The sequence below is a fragment of the Synchiropus splendidus genome, chromosome 12, assembly GCF_027744825.2.
Source record: "Synchiropus splendidus isolate RoL2022-P1 chromosome 12, RoL_Sspl_1.0, whole genome shotgun sequence".
NCBI classification, from domain to species: Eukaryota; Metazoa; Chordata; class Actinopteri; order Syngnathiformes; family Callionymidae; genus Synchiropus; species Synchiropus splendidus.
In genome coordinates, this window is record NC_071345.1 from 9,858,771 (window position 1) to 9,876,543 (window position 17,773).

At 42.5% G+C, this 17,773-nt stretch overlaps 3 protein-coding genes across 4 annotated transcripts; 2 read left to right on the forward strand and 1 right to left on the reverse strand.

Moving 5' to 3' along the window:
* Positions 1 to 2,400: 2,400 nt before the first annotated feature.
* rhag (Rh associated glycoprotein) lies at positions 2,401 to 8,267 on the forward strand. Its single transcript, XM_053881379.1, has 10 exons — positions 2,401 to 2,622; positions 5,334 to 5,517; positions 5,584 to 5,734; positions 5,794 to 5,941; positions 6,012 to 6,178; positions 6,250 to 6,387; positions 6,791 to 6,912; positions 6,985 to 7,058; positions 7,133 to 7,206; positions 7,273 to 8,267. The coding sequence occupies exons 1-10, from the start codon at positions 2,439 to 2,441 to the stop codon at positions 7,345 to 7,347; spliced, it is 1,317 nt and encodes a 438-aa protein (XP_053737354.1). The 5' UTR covers positions 2,401 to 2,438; the 3' UTR covers positions 7,348 to 8,267.
* A 459-nt stretch (positions 8,268 to 8,726) lies between these two features.
* si:ch211-22i13.2 (uncharacterized protein LOC553945 homolog) lies at positions 8,727 to 11,436 on the forward strand. 2 transcript variants are annotated; one of them, XM_053882084.1, is made up of 7 exons: positions 8,727 to 9,035; positions 9,133 to 9,199; positions 9,425 to 9,580; positions 9,658 to 9,716; positions 9,802 to 9,888; positions 10,115 to 10,207; positions 10,401 to 11,436. In XM_053882084.1, the coding sequence occupies exons 1-7, from the start codon at positions 9,033 to 9,035 to the stop codon at positions 10,449 to 10,451; spliced, it is 516 nt and encodes a 171-aa protein (XP_053738059.1). In that variant the 5' UTR covers positions 8,727 to 9,032; the 3' UTR covers positions 10,452 to 11,436. The 2 variants fall into 2 exon arrangements, with proteins under 2 accessions (XP_053738059.1, XP_053738058.1); XM_053882083.1 differs by having other exon boundaries at positions 8,839 to 9,035; positions 9,799 to 9,888; positions 10,401 to 11,430.
* A 539-nt stretch (positions 11,437 to 11,975) lies between these two features.
* rd3 (retinal degeneration 3, GUCY2D regulator) lies at positions 11,976 to 16,537 on the reverse strand. Its single transcript, XM_053882082.1, has 3 exons — positions 16,391 to 16,537; positions 14,547 to 14,856; positions 11,976 to 13,243 (listed from the first exon to the last, which is right to left on the reverse strand). The coding sequence occupies exons 2-3, from the start codon at positions 14,834 to 14,836 to the stop codon at positions 12,886 to 12,888; spliced, it is 648 nt and encodes a 215-aa protein (XP_053738057.1). The 5' UTR covers positions 14,837 to 14,856; positions 16,391 to 16,537; the 3' UTR covers positions 11,976 to 12,885.
* Between the last annotated feature and the right edge of the window lie 1,236 nt (positions 16,538 to 17,773).

Genomic DNA, 17,773 nt, shown 5'->3' on the forward strand with positions numbered 1-17,773 from the left:
TATTTGGCTTCGCTGAGGGGCAGAGTGAGCGGAGATAAATGGCTTAATGGCTTTCCTGGAATTTCAAGTTCACAGGCAGGCTAGATAAAAACGCGGTTGATAAAATAGTGTTTCTCTTCTCCTCTGTGCTGTAATGGTGTAAGAGTTTCAGTGTTGAGTTTGTTTGGTGACTCGGCCTCAGCATCTGACTTGAAACTTCAATCTCCTCTCGGCAACATCCTCCTGATCCTGAATCATTTAGAGCTCTTCAGGCGAAATAAGAGCTAAATTATATATTTCCCGCTGACATCACGACGTTCATCGGAGCTGCAAAATGTTGAAGCTGAGTGATGAGTCAGTGAAGACAAATTAGGGAGGAGACATGAAGAGTAAACAGGACGTACACACAGCGGAGACATTACTAGCTCCTGCGTGAATATTTCTCAGCTCCACGTTGTCGCCACAATTATCCAGCTCAAGTGTGAAGTGTGTGAGAAGCTGGAGACGCACTGTACGTGAGAGAAAGTCAAGGCACCTCTGGGAGAAATGTGAGAGCGACTCGTATTAAACTCTGCTGACAACACAAATGAGGGAAGGATCCCCAGAGGTGCAGAAAGCACAGAGACACTCCTGTTGTGTGATTGCATGACAGAGAGGGCGACTCAAGGGACGACGTTGACGGATATTAGAAGTGGAGGAGGCGCTTGGTTTGATGATGAATAGCCTGGGAGTCGCGGACACGGGCCTCATGAATGAATGAACTCCAGCCAAAAATAAGAGGGAAATTCTGCGCCTTGATTGAATAATAACCCAACGTGTGTAGATTATTTCTGGTAGTTCAGCACTTTCTGATAACATTTGGAAGCCATTTCCCAAACAATCTGAGAAGAGCCGCTCTCCAACACAAACATGTTGGTGGTCATGATTAAGTCCTTCACGGAGCTCCTGATAAACATTGAGAACCTCTGGCCTAAAGGCACTTGAGAGGTTGTTGTAGGATCATAACCTGGAGGTCAGTTTGCAGTGGGAACACGGCAGCGGAAAACAAGTGGACTTGGAAGAGCATGGTGAGGATGGAATGGTTGCATGTGTGTAAGGAACAACGTGAGGTGAAACACCTGTGAGGCTGAAGCGCAGCTTCATGAATGAATGAAGGATCAGCATAATCAATTTACAGTCAGCAATGTAACGCTGGGTGTTTGAGGACCACAAAGGAAGGACACTGCTCCACCCAAACTGAAGTTATGAAGTTATGAATCTTGAGAACGTTGCACACACAGAAAACACACACAGATGGGAACCCTCTTTCAAACTTCAGACACACAAAAACCCTACACACGTACAGAGAACCTCTAACAGGACCTCTGACACACATGGAAAACCTCAGACACACATAGAAAACCTCTGACTTATACACAGAGAACCTCTGACACACATGGGAAACCTCAGACAGACACGTAGAGAACCTCTGATGCATTTAAAGAAAACATCTAACAAACAAATAGAAAGCCTCTGATACACACATAGAATCTCTGACACATAGAAAACCTCAAACACACACGGAAAACCTCTGACATACATATAGAAAACATCAGACACACACATACACACAGAAAACCTCTGAGACACAACTGGAAAACCTCAGACACACATAGAAAACGTCTGACATATATAGTCTGACACGAATGGGAAACTTCAGACAGACACACATAGAGAACCTCTGATGCACTTAAAGAAAAGCTCAGAGACACACATGGAAAACCTCTGCCATATACACAGAGAACCTCGAACCCCCACATAGAAAACCTGAGACATAAGGCACATACCTGAATTCACTCAGACAAAAGTAAATAAATTCTTCCACATACGAAAAAACCTCTCACACCCACTGAAGGCTTGGCTTATTACACTCCATTACACTCCATCCTCAGCCTTCCACCCTCAGGTACCAGAACCCTTTGGCCCGACAACTGAACAGCTCAGTGAACTCCACTATGTGTATTATGTGGTGGTTCTCTTTGTGTTCTACTTGATTTTCATCCAATCCTCCTCCCATCTCTGTGTAAACGGAAACTGCAGGTGTTTCAGTCAAAACAACAGAAAAAGAGGAAGAGCATTCACTCAACCAAGAAATGCTCAGGCAAGTGAAGCTGAGTTCACATATCGATCCATAAAGTCAGAACAAATGCACCAGAATTCATAAGTGGTGACAGTCGAGCGGGGCAGGAATCCTCTCCCCCCGGTGTCACTCGTATGTTTTCGGACATCCAGAGAGGAAACCCATCCCTGTGAGCAAAGTACACTGGGGGGGGAGTTCACCATCAGGGGCCCCTGCTCACTCTCCTGCTCAGCCATTGGTCCCCACCAAAACCAGCATCAGTTAAAAACCAGACGCCACTTTGCTCCCTCCCTTCACTCAAAATAAGTGAAGTGAAGTGTGTGACAGTCAGATAACCAGGATGCCTGCGTACGCCACCAACATGAGGCTCAAGTTCCCCATCGTGGCCTTGGCTTTGGAGATTATCACCATCATCCTGTTCGCAGTCTTCGTGGTTTATGATGACGGGAAACATCACGGACATGGACACGACACGCACTCCAATGCCACCCACGAGGAGAAGGGGCCTATGGAGCTCTACCCCAGTAAGTGTCCCGAAATCCTCCAGACATTTGGTGTAGAAAGGTCAAACAAATGTGATTTCTGTCTTGTCAAGAGGACTCGCTCTGAAATTTAGCAAAAGCCAACTTCCACTTCAAAGCTCTTCATCTTGCTCAAGTTTGTCAAATTAAAAGAGAAGATTGTCAAAGTCGGCTCTTCCATTTTCCTTAACTCACTTTTCCAATAACCGCCTGCAGAAATAGATGGAAGTGAAGGTTGGTGGTGGACGTGTGGATCTGGTGACTGTAATAAGACGAGTCATGGGGTCTCGCTCGTCCATCAGTCGGACTCACGCAGCTGCAGCACTGAGACACGCTCGCGGGTCATGTGATGTCCGCCGTTCAAGTGCAGTGAAGGGTTTCACCGTTGCTGCTCGTAGCTCATGTACAGCGCCGTTATCTGAGTGTAACTGTAACTGTATGTACAGATTTGGGCGTGGCAGCGTGGCCACCAGAGATTATAGTTCACCCTCTCTTTTTTCTGTTTGCATATTCATTTTGCAACAGTTGATTTAAGTATTTTTCTGTTTAGATATTCCTTGACATTTTAAAACAAAGAATGAACCATAAATACGTGTTTCTAATATTTATTTCTTAAACTGTTTGAGTCCATCATTCATCTAATCCACTGGCTCAGTCATGTTAATAATAGCATAACCATTATATTAAATAATCATCTGATTTTTTTGCATTAATCTATGTATAATGTAGCTCTCTGATTGTTAAAAACAATGAAATGAAAGACATGTAATTAAAACATAAATAGAGTATGTTAAAGAAATATTTTATGACAGAATTTTGAAAAAAAAAAAAGGTTAACGCACGACAAGAATAATGCTTTTGAATTTGTACAAGTGAATTTATACTCATCATTTTAATTTATAAAAAAAAGAATTTACTGAGAAAATTATGCTTTTTAACACTATCATTACGAAAATGAAAAATCAATTGAAATCAAATTTATGACTGAAAAAAGCTGGTAAATAAAGACAATATTTAAAATATACATTTTCTTGGTCGTGGGTGAAACCTAGTATGGGTGGGGCTCTGCTAAATTATAGAATAATATCATCTTAAATTGCTGATTAATGTTTCACTCAGTCCCAAATATCCTTGTGCTATTTTGCGATGGAATTGTTGAACATGAAACATGAAAAACAAAACACTTGTTTTGCGCAATTCAAAAGGTCATAAAAGGTCAAAGGCGCAACCCACACGCTGCAGCATCCAAACTTATCTGCTGCTGTCTCTCTGATAACCTATCACTAAAAACAACACTTGTCTTACATTTGCTCCACTTTTAAAAGGTCAATTCGGTTCCAAACGTTCACCAGCAACTTTCTTGAATTTTAATGTTGCATAAGCCTGAATATGAAAAAGCAATACGACCAAAAACAAACGTGCCCTGTAATTCTTCAGATTTGGCAGTGTTACTTTAACAGCAAACTTCCACTTCAGGCCCTGGTTGCATGAACGCCTCTCCATGTGGGGAGCCTCCCAGCAGAGACCACAGAGGTCAAGGTGCACGCATCGAGGGCAAGGTCGCTCTAAACAGCTGTGGGGGGAGGAGGGCTCGTTCAAATCAATCAACAGGCATATACGATACGATGCCTCTTGATTCAAAACTCAAGTGAGCGTGACCAAGTGATCATGACAATTGGCTTCTGTTTTTACGTCACAAATGAATGAGGAATACTGAGTTATATATGAAGGGAAATTCCAATTGTTCAGCCAGACTGCTCTTTCCAACCTTAGATTCTTCCTGGGATAATGAAGTCGGGGTATCCTGACTGACCTTCTGCGAGGAAGGATGTGAGTTCTATTGTCTCCAGGTCTTTACCTCCATGTCTTTTCCACATTAGTAGGTCATCATCAGGGCTTCAGTGGACAAGAATCTAATTTCCTGCCTCACTGATGAGGATACGCCCCGACTCCTTAAGCTGTCTAGGGTTGAATTTCCTTTTACAATAACTTGCATCTACTCCAAGATCTGGTGATGTCTACTGTTCTCAGCTCGGCTGTTGTAAAGCCATACTACAAGCCACTAAATCCAAAACAGATTGGCAAATGGAGTCCTCATTTCCAGCCTCACTGTGACTCTTTTTACCCACATTTATTGTACTGAAGTAATTCATGTTTGAAATATCACTCACAGTGATGATCTTTTACAGACAGCAGGTGGCAGTAGTGTGGCAGAGCTCTTGCAGCTCACACACAGCAGGCACAAAGAATATGTGGTCACTTTTAAGTTAGTCCTGAACATTTTATCAATTTTATTAAAATATACTGCAGCACGGAATGTGTTTTGCATGTAGCTAACAGCATCCAGATCAGATCACAGCAACTAAAGTTCAGTGAACACTATTTCGATGGTTATTAAATTACAAAAATGTTTTCAACTCAACTCAACAAATCTTTTGATTTGGAGGAATAGTTGACCATTATTCTGACTCATTTAGTGGAGCTTTCATCTGATGATCACATGTCCCGCAGTGACCTTGACGGTGGACATTCCTCAGTCCAACATCATCATGTGACTTAGCTAATAAGTTAAGTCTGACTGATTGTGTGTGAGTCAATTCCCCATAATTACTTTTGATTGACCTTAATTTCAAGAACCTCTCGGAGAATGGAACAGTTGTGGTGGAAACGGTGAATCCACAATGCCGCTGATTTTCCCTTCCCTATTCCTGCAGTGTTCCAGGACGTCCACGTCATGATCTTTATCGGCTTCGGCTTCTTGATGACCTTCCTGAAGAGGTACGGCTTCAGCAGCGTGGGGGTCAACCTGCTGCTGGCAGCGTTCGGCCTGCAGTGGGGTCTCCTCATGCAGGGGATCTGGCACCTGGACGACGGCAAGATCAAGATCAGCATCTTCAAGTAGGACCTGGTTCACTGCTCATCAGTTTTCAGGGTCCGAGTTCTAACCTCTTGTCCCTCCTGCAGGATCATTAATGCAGACTTCAGCACAGCCACAGTCCTCATCTCCTTTGGAGCTGTTTTGGGAAAGACCAGCCCGGTCCAGCTCCTCATCATGACCATCCTGGAGATCACCATCTTCTCCGTTAATGAGCACCTGGTGGCTGAAGTCATGGGTGTAAGTTTCTACTGATGCTGAAGTCTGAAACTTGTTTGCAACTGAGTCTTCTGTCTCAGGCCAACGACGTGGGAGCGTCCATGATCATCCACGCCTACGGTGCCTACTTCGGCCTGGCGGTGGCTCGGGTCCTCTACCGTCCCGGCCTGAGAAATGGTCACGAAAATGACGGTTCTGTTTACCACTCTGATCTCTTTGCTATGATCGGTAAGCCACGCCTCATGACGCAGCATCAGCGGCATGAATACTGTGGGCTGAAGGAATCTGAACCCTGCAGGAACCGTCTTCCTGTGGATGTTCTGGCCCAGTTTCAACTCGGCCATCGCAGATCCAGGCTACACTCAGCTCACTGCCGTCATCAACACCTACCTGTCCCTGGCCGCCTGCGTGCTCTCGGCCTACGCCCTGTCCAGCCTGGTGGAGCACAAAGGCAAACTGGACATGGTGAGAAGGAACTGCCAGCTGCTGCTCTGAAGTTTGATGTCTAATCTCACACAACTGTTGCGCTGATGCAGGTCCACATCCAGAACGCCACCCTGGCTGGAGGTGTCGCTGTGGGAACCTGTGCTGACATGAACATCGGACCCTTCGGAGCTATGCTGATCGGACTGGTGGCTGGGATCATTTCCACGCTGGGATTCAAGTACCTGAGTGTGAGTCTCTAGCATCAGTAGCAAGATGGCCGACGGAGGAGATGTGGAACAACTTATTGTACTCCTGGCAGTACCAAAATATATATGGGCACTTAACACATCAGCTGAGGAGTGAATTAGAGAAACATGTCAAAGTATTGAAGAACGTTGAATGACAAGATTGGTTTTTTAAAGTTTGCTTTCAGACCGGAATGAGACTAAAGTACCATAATTCTTGTGTGAAATGCTTAATGCCTTCATCTTACGATAATATTTCACACATGCTGCTGCCTCTGAGTAGTTGCATATGGTATATTTTACAGTAATACAGGCATCACATGCAGAAGTGTATCAGGGGCAGCAGGATGGAATGGTGGTAGTAATCCACATGGCAGTAACTGTTGCTCCCACTCTGCTCTCTCAGCCTGTGCTGGCCTCCAACCTGGGCATCCAGGACACCTGCGGAGTCCACAACCTGCACGGCATGCCGGGCATCCTGGGAGGCCTGGCCGGCATCGTGGCTGTGGCACTGGGTAAAAAAGACGGGTAAGCCTACACGTCCTGTCTGCCGTGCTCATGTCTGTCGTGGGTTGTGACATGTGGACCTGTGTCGTGCAGAGGAAGCCCCTCCATGCAGGCAGCTGCTTTGGCGTCATCTCTGGGCTTTGCTCTGGTGGGCGGAGCAATCACAGGTCAGTCAAGGCGACACATGAGCCTCCATCACCTCGGTCTGCTGAGCACTGAACTCTTGCTTTGGCTATCCAAGGTTTCATAATGAAGCTGCCGATCTGGGGTCAACCTCCGGACCAGAACTGCTTCGACGACTCTCTTTACTGGGAGGTGAGAACCTGAATTTCTTCTTCCTTCTGTGTGTGGTTGGTGCTCAGAAAAGGTGTCTCCCTGCAGGTTCCAGCAGAGGAGGAAGAGAACGAGGAGAGCTTGGCTCACGCTGACCACTCCAAAAACAAAGCTGAAGTTTGAAGATGAGGCAGAAATATCAACAACCAGTTACACTCACCCGGACATTTCTCACCATTCTGCCGTTTGAATCTTCAGTCCGTGATAACAACCAGAGCCACAACACAAATTTGAATCAATAAAGACTTGATCTGGTGTAACTCGAGACCTATCGTCAGGGATCCTCACACTGAGACCCAATAGGAGTCGTATATATATATTCTGCACCCCCTCTTTGTTCTTTGTCTCTCTATTTAGCAGCATGTTTGAAGAGTATCAGCACGTTTATGAACTATCAGTTACTTCCCTTTTAAGAGCTTCATTTACATGGCGGCGTCCAAAAAACACGGAGTAAACATGAACACTGGGTTTAACGAATTAGACATCACGCATCATCGTGTTAAATCCTCTTTTAAAGCTAACTTTTTATACACTTTTACCTCACTGGAGTCCAGTTCTGCTCAGCCTGAGGTGGTCAGGCTCCAAAATGGACAAGGATAGTAGGATGGTGAAGATCTTCTGAAGCACTTCTGTCTGGCATTAACATCTTTATTCCTTCTTTCTTATTCACACTCATGTACATATTTCATATTCACATCCAAGGACATTTGTTTAAGTTCTGTAAAGCAAACTGGGTACTTCTCTGCACCAGCAAACACCTTTGTGAAGTTAAATCTGTCAACATTTTGATTCATGTCTTTAAATAAATCAAGCTGAATGAAACTGACCACAGGAGGAGTTCATCAATATAATTTTGGTTTGTAATAATTTGTACAATGTCTTCTTCACCCAGTGTTTTGTATTTTTATATCAGTGAAATGCCTCTACTTGTTTGGTATACTAATACTGTTCTATTAAAGATGTTTTTGTACAATAACAATGCATTTTTTTATTTTGTGCTCCATTCTTTATCCTGTAACACAGAAACTATATTGAAGAATAAAGTCTTTGTGTTTTGTTTTTTTTTTTATTTCATTTTGTAAACAACGTGACAGTCTTCTGTAACATCATGACCTTAAACTCAATGGAAGTCTTTCTTATTCACCACATTATAAGCTATATATATATATATATATATATATATATATATATATATATATATATATATATATATATATATATATATATATATATATATATATATATATATATATATATATATATATGTATATATATATGTATATATATATATATATATATATATATATATATATATATATATATATGTGTGTGTGTGTGTGTGTGTGTGTGTGTGTGTGTGTGTGTGTAAATATATATATGTAAATCCGTTTTCTTACTCATTACTTATTTTTATCACTCAATTCATTCATTAACTAAAATTTAAAAAATGTTTCTTTTTCAACATAAAAGCCTAAACTGTATCTGCTCCGTTATATATTCGAAGCTACCTGACTTTTTCCAGCCATTTTTAGCTCAAAATATATGAACATAAACTGGATATACAGTACTGTATTATTAACCTGAACAGAAGGTGGCAGCATCGCACCGAACGGCGTTTGCAATCAACGAAGAAGAAGTCTCCAGCTCTTGTTTTGAACGTTGCATTCTGGGATGTGAAATGGCTTCTACGTGTGAAAGCTAATGCTAATAAAACGTTTGATAACCAAAACACTTCATTTGTATATTTTCAGATATATATATATTCGACAGTGCGGTAATTTAGAGACTCGTTTCTTGCATTCTCCATCATGGTGAGTGGATGATTTCGGCACTCCTTTCACTAGGTTTTAGAATGAGTGGCTTTATGTGGTTATATCGAAAGGTAACTAGTCTGTGCTCGTCTTGTAGTCTACCAAAGCAGAGAGAAGAGTTTCCAGTTCCAGGTCCGAAGAACGGACAGTGTCCAGCAGTCGAAGTAAGATTTCTCTGGAGACGAGATTGCACCTTTATTTTTAGAATTCTATATTCAGCATTAGTGCAAACCACATACCTTTACTGAGTTGGCAGTGATAACTGCTCTGTAATCTTTTTCTGGACATATGAACTTTTTTTTACCTTTCAAAGCTGCAGTTTCAGTGTTAATAATTGTCATGCAACTCTGTTTGTAATTTACTTGTATGTTTACCTTTATTCATTCTAGGTCGAGAAAAAAAGAAGCGAAAGCGTAGCCGTAGCAGATCTTCCTCGTCATCTTCTTCTTCTTCTAGCTCATCATCATCCTCATCTTCCTCATCCTCTTCCTCTTCTTCATCATCGTCATCCCGCTCTTCCAGTCGTAGCAGCTCCAGGAGTAGCGGTACGCTCTTTGTTTTGTTGACACATGAAATCAAGTTTCCCTCCGCCGTGCTGTTGTAATCCTGCTTCTGTCCGCAGACTCACGGAGTAAATCCAGAAAACAGTCCAAGAAAAGAAAAAAGGACAAAAGCAAGAAGGTTTAATGTTGTGTGCTCTCTTAAGAACAATTGCAAATTTAAATGACATAAGGCGACTTTTAAAATTGTATCCTTTGACCAGAAGGGGAAGAAGGAGAAGCGGCATAAACACAAGAAGGAGAAGAAATCCAAAGAGGCAGAAGATGACTCTGGACCAGTTCAAATCTCCAAGGTTGTTCATGCTGGCCTTTTATTTATGTAGTCCTGAGGTAGTTGGGTTTCAGGAGGACAAGCCAAATTATTAAGCTGCACAACTATGGACAAAAACAGCAAGTTAAAACAAAGTCAACTGACTGTTGTAAATTAAATTTATGCAGCTATGCAGTTATTTTAGGATTTGTTTTCTGCTGTTGTTTTGGTCTCCACTTGTTCATTGAATGCCCCCTGCTGTTTCCCAGTACTTGAAAGAGAGGAAGAAAGGTGGCAAGTACAGCATGATCACAGGGAAGAAAATAAAGATGAAAGTCAAGAAGTCTAAAAAAGACAAACAGGTAAGCAGAAAGAACATTTAAAAAGATCGCCGCTTAGTTTAAAAACTGACCACAAAATCTTTGTCTGGTCAACTGGCTTCGATGATGTGTGTAACCATGGCAACCACTGATGCTCTGCTCCAGATTCATGTCTGTTTTACCTTGAACAAAATCAGCTGCTGCTTGAGTTGTGATTCCAGCTGTGTTGTTTCAGAGGGACAGAAACCGAGCAGAGCTGCTGGATTTCCTCAACTCCACCCTGTGATGAAGGACGATGATGCCCCAGCGGTCAGCTCAAGTGGCGATGAATTCACTTCCTCACTGAGTTGGACGGAGCAGGTGAACTGTGTGATGTTCCGAGAGCCATGATCAGAATCAATCGTGTGTGTTTTTCTCTCGTTTCTTCGGCTGAAGGTTTGCTAGGCGTAAGTGCAGGCTTTTGAGGAGAACATTTCAAAACATCTCATTTAACCTGCTGCAAGACGCCAGACCAGGTTTTGATATTATAATAAGGATTGATATTATAAACACAATTTTTTTCGTTAATTGAACTTGTGTAAGAGTCAAACAAGATATTTTTTCATGGCAAACCTTTCTAGTTAAAGTGTTTTTCTCTGTTTCATTTGTTAGACATTAAGTCTAATAGTTTTGGAAAAAATACATTTTTAATGTCCGATTACACTTCTATTATAATTGGTTTCATATTTGTCTTACAACTACTGAAAAGTCAGGAGAGAATTGTATGGAAATAATCTTCAAACACCTGTAGTTTTTGTCTCTACTGCTGGAGTGACATTATTTCTGTGGATGATTTTACTTTAACATTGTCAATGTTGACCAGTTTGTGCTGATAGAGACAGTGAAGTGTTCACATTAAATTGGCTGAGAAGCAAGTCACTTTTTTTCTTTTCTTCTATCCAGCCTTTCTGCTTCAATACTGTGTACTAAAATAGTTCCTGAAAAGATTCTCAGAACTAAAACAGGTCCAACAGCGACTCAATAAGACTGCAGAATGACCTCACAGTTTTTATCCCCATCAGTGTGTAGTAGATGTGGTTTCATGAAACAGTGTCTTGGTTTTCAGAGGCCACCAGATGGCACTGTGTGCTGTAAAATATTTTGATTTGAACAACTAGTTAAATGACACTTCAAATCATTTCTCAGCCAGGAGCGTCATCTAGTGGCCTCTGAAAATAATATATATAATAATATTTCATCAACCATGCCATTGTGTACCATTGTTTCTTCTTGCCGTGGCCCAGTGTCCTCACTGCCCTCTCATAAAGTGTTTTATAAACTAGTCTAACATGCCATATTTGATCTCTAAATAAGATATATGGATGTTGATGGTTCATGCGTATACTGTTCACACAAAAATATAATGTTAATGTAAAAATAAAATGCGAGTAAAAATGCTGACTAATCTTAAATAATTGCAGGGCAGTTTAATGATAAACAATTACCTCATGTCAGTAATGTCAGGCAGGGACTTAAAAATGTATATTTACCAGTCAGCTAATCTTCAGATGCAATTTTAGACTGAAAAAATGTTTTGTATACACATATATGTGAAGAAGATATGAAGAATTTCAGGCATTGATGTTCATGTGTGCAGTATAAGGGATTGGCAACGTGGCATTGTCATGCTGTCAAAGAGAATGGGGGGGGAAATGTTGGTCCTGTCATTCATTTTACTGAATTAAAACCACAACGTTTTGCATAAAAAGAAACGCCAACAAACGTTTCTAAAAGCATGAACATGTATAGAAATGAGCCATGTCATTCGAGATGATATAAAGCACTCGTTTATTTGTCCTGATGAAGGCAGCCGTGTGGAAGCTCTCAGACCTTGAGCGGTGAATAGATGTGAGAATCCCACGCAGCGGAATCTTTCATCCAGCAGCACACGACTCACACTCAGTATGAACCTCTTTTCACTTCAAAGAGGGAAGCGTTTCTCGTACATGAGAGATGCTGAACAGAAGGGCCATAAGTTCAGAGGCGCCTGGCTGAGCGACTGCAGTTGTCATTTTAGCTCATGTTATACCATATTAAAGTCGTTTTTTATGTTGTGTGAATATGGGTATTTGAATCTGTCCAGCAAAGATAATTTAATCTTAAGTATCATCTGACACGAAGCCTCCACTTAGTCATGTGGTATGATCAAATTCATAAATCTATTGTAAATATCAGTCATAAATAGCAAAATGAAGTGTTTAATTCAACAAATATTCGACAAATATTGCCATGAAAAAAAGCTTCTCAGTTAAGATATCTTCCAGTTTGTTCTTTGTTTTTAATTTCATTTTCAATGAGTATTATAGAAAAAAAAAGTTATTATATAATATCTATTATTATTTGTTTATAATTTATATGATGAAAATCTAATATTTAAATCCTAATAATATTCTTTATGGTAACTCAATCATTATAGTGAACGTTACCACACAAATATAGCTTCCTACTTATTGATAACTGAAGTGACTTTAAAAAAAAAAAAAAAACAAAGAATATATTATTATGATTTTTACCGACCATTTTCATTGCTGATGGGATGAATGGTGGAATAGACACCCGATGAACACATAGAAATAGGGGGAGATGCAGCTTCCTGGTTGCTTCTGAGCTCAGCACAGTCTTTGTAAATGAGTCAGGTGAAAGGTTCAGGGATTGTTCGTGAAGTTCCAGCGGGCGGCTGGTCAGACAACCTCACTGCTCCCCGTCCCCTTGTATCTAAAGTCGGGCATGCTCCACACCCGCTCCTCCCTCTCCGTCCCTCGCTCCACATCCTCCGACACCGTCTTCAGGTCGCTCAGCGGCGCCCCGTTGGCCGCGGACGGGGTCAGAGTGGTCGCGCTCCCGAACGGGTTGATCTTGATCCTGGAGCGGAAGTTCATGAGGGAGACGCTCATGGCGCGTTTGTTGGTCCACTGGCGCGTGAGCCGTTGCGCCTGCTGCTCCTCCTTGAGGTTCTGCACTGCCTCCAGGAGGACGGAGCGGAAGAGGGCGGACACGTCCTGGACCTCGGGCTCGTTGGCTTGCATCGCTTCCCGAAACCTGAAAGACAGATGACTTCAGATTCTCTGGAGATGTGAAGGTAAACAAAAAATACTCAGTCCATCTTCCCCTCAGCTCCCTTTGCTACAAGTTTACGGTGACTTTGATCCCCTGGTATTCAATCTCCCTTCCCCTCTTCTACATCGCCACAAAGATCAAAGGCACGGCTCACACCAGGGACCGGGCTGATTTACACATCATAACAAGCTTTAGTGTGAAAGCGCCGAAGAGTCGAAAGAGTGAGGACTGGTCACACCAGAGCTGCAGCTTCACCACAGTCACCCAAGCTACATCAAAGCCTCGGCACAAGCAGCAAAGGGATCATCAAATAGTGACATTTTCTGGCAGTAAATGGATAAATCCAGCATCCATCTTAAAGAGAAAGACAGATGGAACTTTCGATTTTTAAAATAAAATATATTAGCATCAACAATATGATACTCTTTTATCACCATTGAACTAATTAGTGCAGCAAGAACGTTCAAAACATTCATTTACCTTCATTAATAGCAGATGATTTGTCATTTATGAATATATCAAAGACTCATACATTGCAACACCTCTATGATAAGATGAGAGAAGTTTGCGTCCATCGCGTCTAAATCCTCTTTTCAAGTTCCTCCCTCCAATGTGAAGCCAATGTTGACAAGGAGCAACCGCCACCTCAGTAATTACACGGCGTCACAGCCAATTCTCTGGTTAGCAGTTCATTAAAGTCACACAAACACTTCGTCCCTGAACTTTCGCAGCTTGTCGCATGTAAACACCCTCCCGCTTCAACAGCCAGACACTGGAGGCTGAAAGAACGTTGTGTCAGGGCGCAAACTGACACATCTCTCCAGAGGCCAGAAGGAAACCAGGGCGGAGGGTGATCATCTTTCAAGTGATGACAGCGATAAAATGTGGATTTATCAGCGTGTTGAAGGTTTTTTTTATTATTATTAGCGGGTGTGCTACTGCCACTTTCTGCCCGATTGAGCTCATCGCATTTGGAATATGTCTAACACGAATTGTATAGATACTATACGATACTATAATTATCACAGTTGGGGTGACTGGTTTATATATATATATATATATATATATATATATATATATATATATATATATATATACCACAACCAAAACAGACTGCTATTTGTTTGTGGGCTGTGAAAGTTCTGGGTGAATGGGAGGCAACCAGAGTGTCCAGAGGAAACCCAAGCTGGAGCCAACTCCACTAAGAGCCAGGAACGGAACCCAACGCCTTCACATCATGAAGCTGCATCCATGAGAACAGCACCCACAGCCACGGTCCGCTTACTTCAGAATGACCAGGCCGCAGCTGACAGGCGGAACCTTGGAGCACAGGTCCTCCAGGCCCAGCCTCTCGCCGGTGCTGATGGTGAAGGTGGAGCGCGGCGTGCTGGCCAACCAGCTGTAGTCCACTCCCGTCTTCAGACGCCGGTACTCGCTCTCCCTCTCTCTCTGCTGCCTCTCCGCCTCCTTCAGCTGCCAGGTCAGCTCCAGCATCAAGGTGTCGGTCACCACGTCTGTCGGGTCCCGCCGGGGGCTCCGGTAGTACGGCTCGTTCCAGCTGAACCAGGAGGCCATGTCCCCCTTTTACAGCCCCCCTGAGGAGATGAAGATAGCGAGGTTGTCATTGGGAGTCAGCAGGGCGAACAAGATCAGAGCTCATCGGAGTGTGGAGACAAAGTTAGGGAGGAGAGAAGGTCACTGGTGAGCAGAGTTCAACCCAGAGTGTTGGAGATGAAGAAGGTTTATGGATGGATGAGGACATGAAGAGGTGTGACTAGAGGATGTGACTGGAGATGGGTGAAGGTGGAGGAAAATAACAAAACAGGAAGTCGGTGATGGTGCATTTGGTCATGAAAGTAGAAACTAATAAACTAACATAGTTTTATACATAGTGGTCACAGCAGAGTTTAGTCAACACAAGTGGTGGTACTAGCTACAGGTCGGCACAAAAACTATGTAAATACTAGATTAAACTGAATTTTTCTTTCGGAATTATATTCTTTAAATGAGTAATTCTCAGTATTTAACACTATTTTTGTCCCTCAGAAATAAGAAATGAATCAATAGATATTAGATGTAGAAAAGTATTAATGTGTTTTTCATTCATTTCCCCATTAAAAAAAAACTCTAACATTTAACAGTCTTCAGGCTTGACGGCCCCGAAATTTCAGTCAGAGGTAAGAACGTGGCCCTTAAGGGCATTTTATTGAGCTACAGATATAAGCATTAGTTTCATTGTTTGTCACTGAAGTTGTCGGACTTGTAGTAAGGCAGCAGTGAGTGCTAGCTCTGGTTGTGTAAGTTGTTTATCCACTGTAGCCATGTTAGTTTTCATTCGAGCAGCTGTCATAGGGGTTTTAGAAGTAGCAGCGTTGTTCTATAATAACTATTATTCATCAGATAAATGAAAGAAGAAGAACAGGATTATTTAAAAATAAATAAATTACAAGAGCACATGAAAATATAAGTAACAAACCACGGAATTATTAAACTCTAAAATAATATTTTGTACTTTGGTCCTATAAATACTACAGTACTGCACAATAAGTACCTTATTAAAGTACGTATTAAAGTATTTTCTGTCTTTCTTTCTCATTGCAGACATGCATGTCATTTAAAAGGCAAACCGAGTCCTCTTTTAAGGTCAGTGTGTTTGAACGCGGGTGGCCTTCAGGTCAGCGGTAATGTTCTTACAAGTCAACAGCTGAAGCGAGCACCTTGTTACCTTAAAGGATAACTCAGTTAAAAAAGCAACGTGTTCCTTCTGTTCAGTCGGTCGACTGGCTGACTCAACCCGGTGTCATGTTTGATAACTGTCCTCGTTTTAATCTTGGCTTAATCTGCAAGCTCGGATGTGGACATGGCCGCGGTGAATCCCTGAGGATACGAGGTCCAGTGTGGCAGTCGGCTGCTGAGCAGGCAAAACATCATTCACTCAGACCTGAACTACGACCAGGCGCAGTTAGTTTCACCATTATCTTGGAACACATGGATCAATGACAAAAGTTGTTGGAACCAAAACAGTGAATTAAAGAGGACTTTGTCCCTAAATACAGCCAGAGGAGGCTTCAAACCTCCGTGATTCTATGAACCAGTTACTTGAATCAAATGACTTGTTTAGTTTCTTACCTTGTTGTCTCCTTCTGTCCAAGTTTCCAGCAGCTCCTGACTGGATAGAAGGTGGACTTAGACGGTGCAGATGGTGGTGCTGAAGAGAAATGGAAGCTGGCTTGTCTTCTCTCACTCTTATCTCCCCCCTCCTCCTCCTCCTCCTCCTCCTCCTCCTCCTCCTCCTCCTCCTCTCCTTTCTCCCAGGAGCCTCTCCAGTCTGCCTTTACTTGTTGCGGGAGGCTGGGGGCAGCATCTCCAAAGGGAGGCGTTGGATCACAGCCCCCTGATGAAGTGCTTATGCTGCTTTTTACCATGCGCCGTTGCCATGGTGACAGCGCTAAGCCTATTTGTCCACAATAAGCTCCATCAGCTGAGAGAGCGATGAAGAGGCAGATAAAGAGGAGCGCGGTGAGCTGAGCTGGAGTTAAATCAAAGGGATGTTGTCGTGGAGGACGGGGCTGCGACCTCGGTTAACTGGCCCGGCGCTCTTCTACCTGAGGCCGCGCCCTTCAATTAGCTTGGCACTGTTAATGACTTTTCAGACAGGAATGGTTGAGATGAGTTGGTGGAGAACAAAAGATTGTATTGGCAGTCACGGCGTAGGTGGAGATGCTGCTTCAGCGTGTAGGTGTGAGCAAAGGTTCAAATTCTCCAACCTTAGAATCACAGTTCCAGCACAGCAGCCCGCACCTCCACTGCCTCATTTATGCACTGCTGAATAAAAGGCTGAGCGACCTCTGACCTCTGGTTAGTCAGGAACAAGCAGTTCAGGAGCAGAACGTGACATGGAATAGTCATGTGTCTGTGGCGAAAGATCTTCCCAGCATGTTATATTATCATTAGATTAGATAACTTTGTTTGTCCAGCGGTAGCTAAGGATTTTTACTTCATATTTACAATAAGATGAATCACTATTGACGAAAGATCTGTACTCCAACTTTTGCAGAGAGAGAAGAGCCAATGACTTTCTTTTCAGTAGCGATGCTCCACTGAGGATTTTTGCTGCTGATAACCGATACCGACCACTGATACTGATATCGATCACATGGATCGACAATGAATTTGTATTCAAAATGATGAGACCTTCTTTGTCCATGATGTGAAAGAATGAACTTTAAATCATTTTAAATCAGGCACATTTTATATACTGAACCTCTTCAAGACAAGAAAAAAAACCTTGCTGACTGCTGCAGCTATTCTGTCAAAAGGACAGCTGAAATATATGTAATCCGATGTCACAGGTGAATCTCTAGAAACTGTTCTATGTCTGAGAAATATTTACATACTGGAGCGTGAATCCAAGACAGAGAGCACTGCACTTCCACTTGTTGGAAATACTCCCCCCATGTATCTCCGCGCGTCCATTCACTCGTGAGAATGATAAATTATATCCAAGACATT

Excerpts from the sequence above, each read along its gene's own strand:
- rhag (XM_053881379.1), top strand. The coding sequence starts at position 2,439 with ATGCCTGCGTACGCCACCAACATGAGGCTCAAGTTCCCCATCGTGGCC. Across the intron at positions 5,735-5,793 it reads TGGTGGCTGAAGTCATGGGT|GCCAACGACGTGGGAGCGTC; the intron begins GTAAGTTTCTAC and ends CTTCTGTCTCAG. Across the intron at positions 6,179-6,249 it reads ACAAAGGCAAACTGGACATG|GTCCACATCCAGAACGCCAC; the intron begins GTGAGAAGGAAC and ends GCGCTGATGCAG.
- si:ch211-22i13.2 (XM_053882083.1), top strand. Across the intron at positions 9,200-9,424 it reads GACAGTGTCCAGCAGTCGAA|GTCGAGAAAAAAAGAAGCGA; the intron begins GTAAGATTTCTC and ends TATTCATTCTAG. Across the intron at positions 9,717-9,798 it reads AAAAGGACAAAAGCAAGAAG|AAGGGGAAGAAGGAGAAGCG; the intron begins GTTTAATGTTGT and ends TCCTTTGACCAG.
- rd3 (XM_053882082.1), bottom strand. The coding sequence starts at position 14,836 with ATGGCCTCCTGGTTCAGCTGGAACGAGCCGTACTACCGGAGCCCCCGG. Across the intron at positions 13,244-14,546 it reads TGCGGCCTGGTCATTCTGAA|GTTTCGGGAAGCGATGCAAG; the intron begins GTAAGCGGACCG and ends TCTGTCTTTCAG.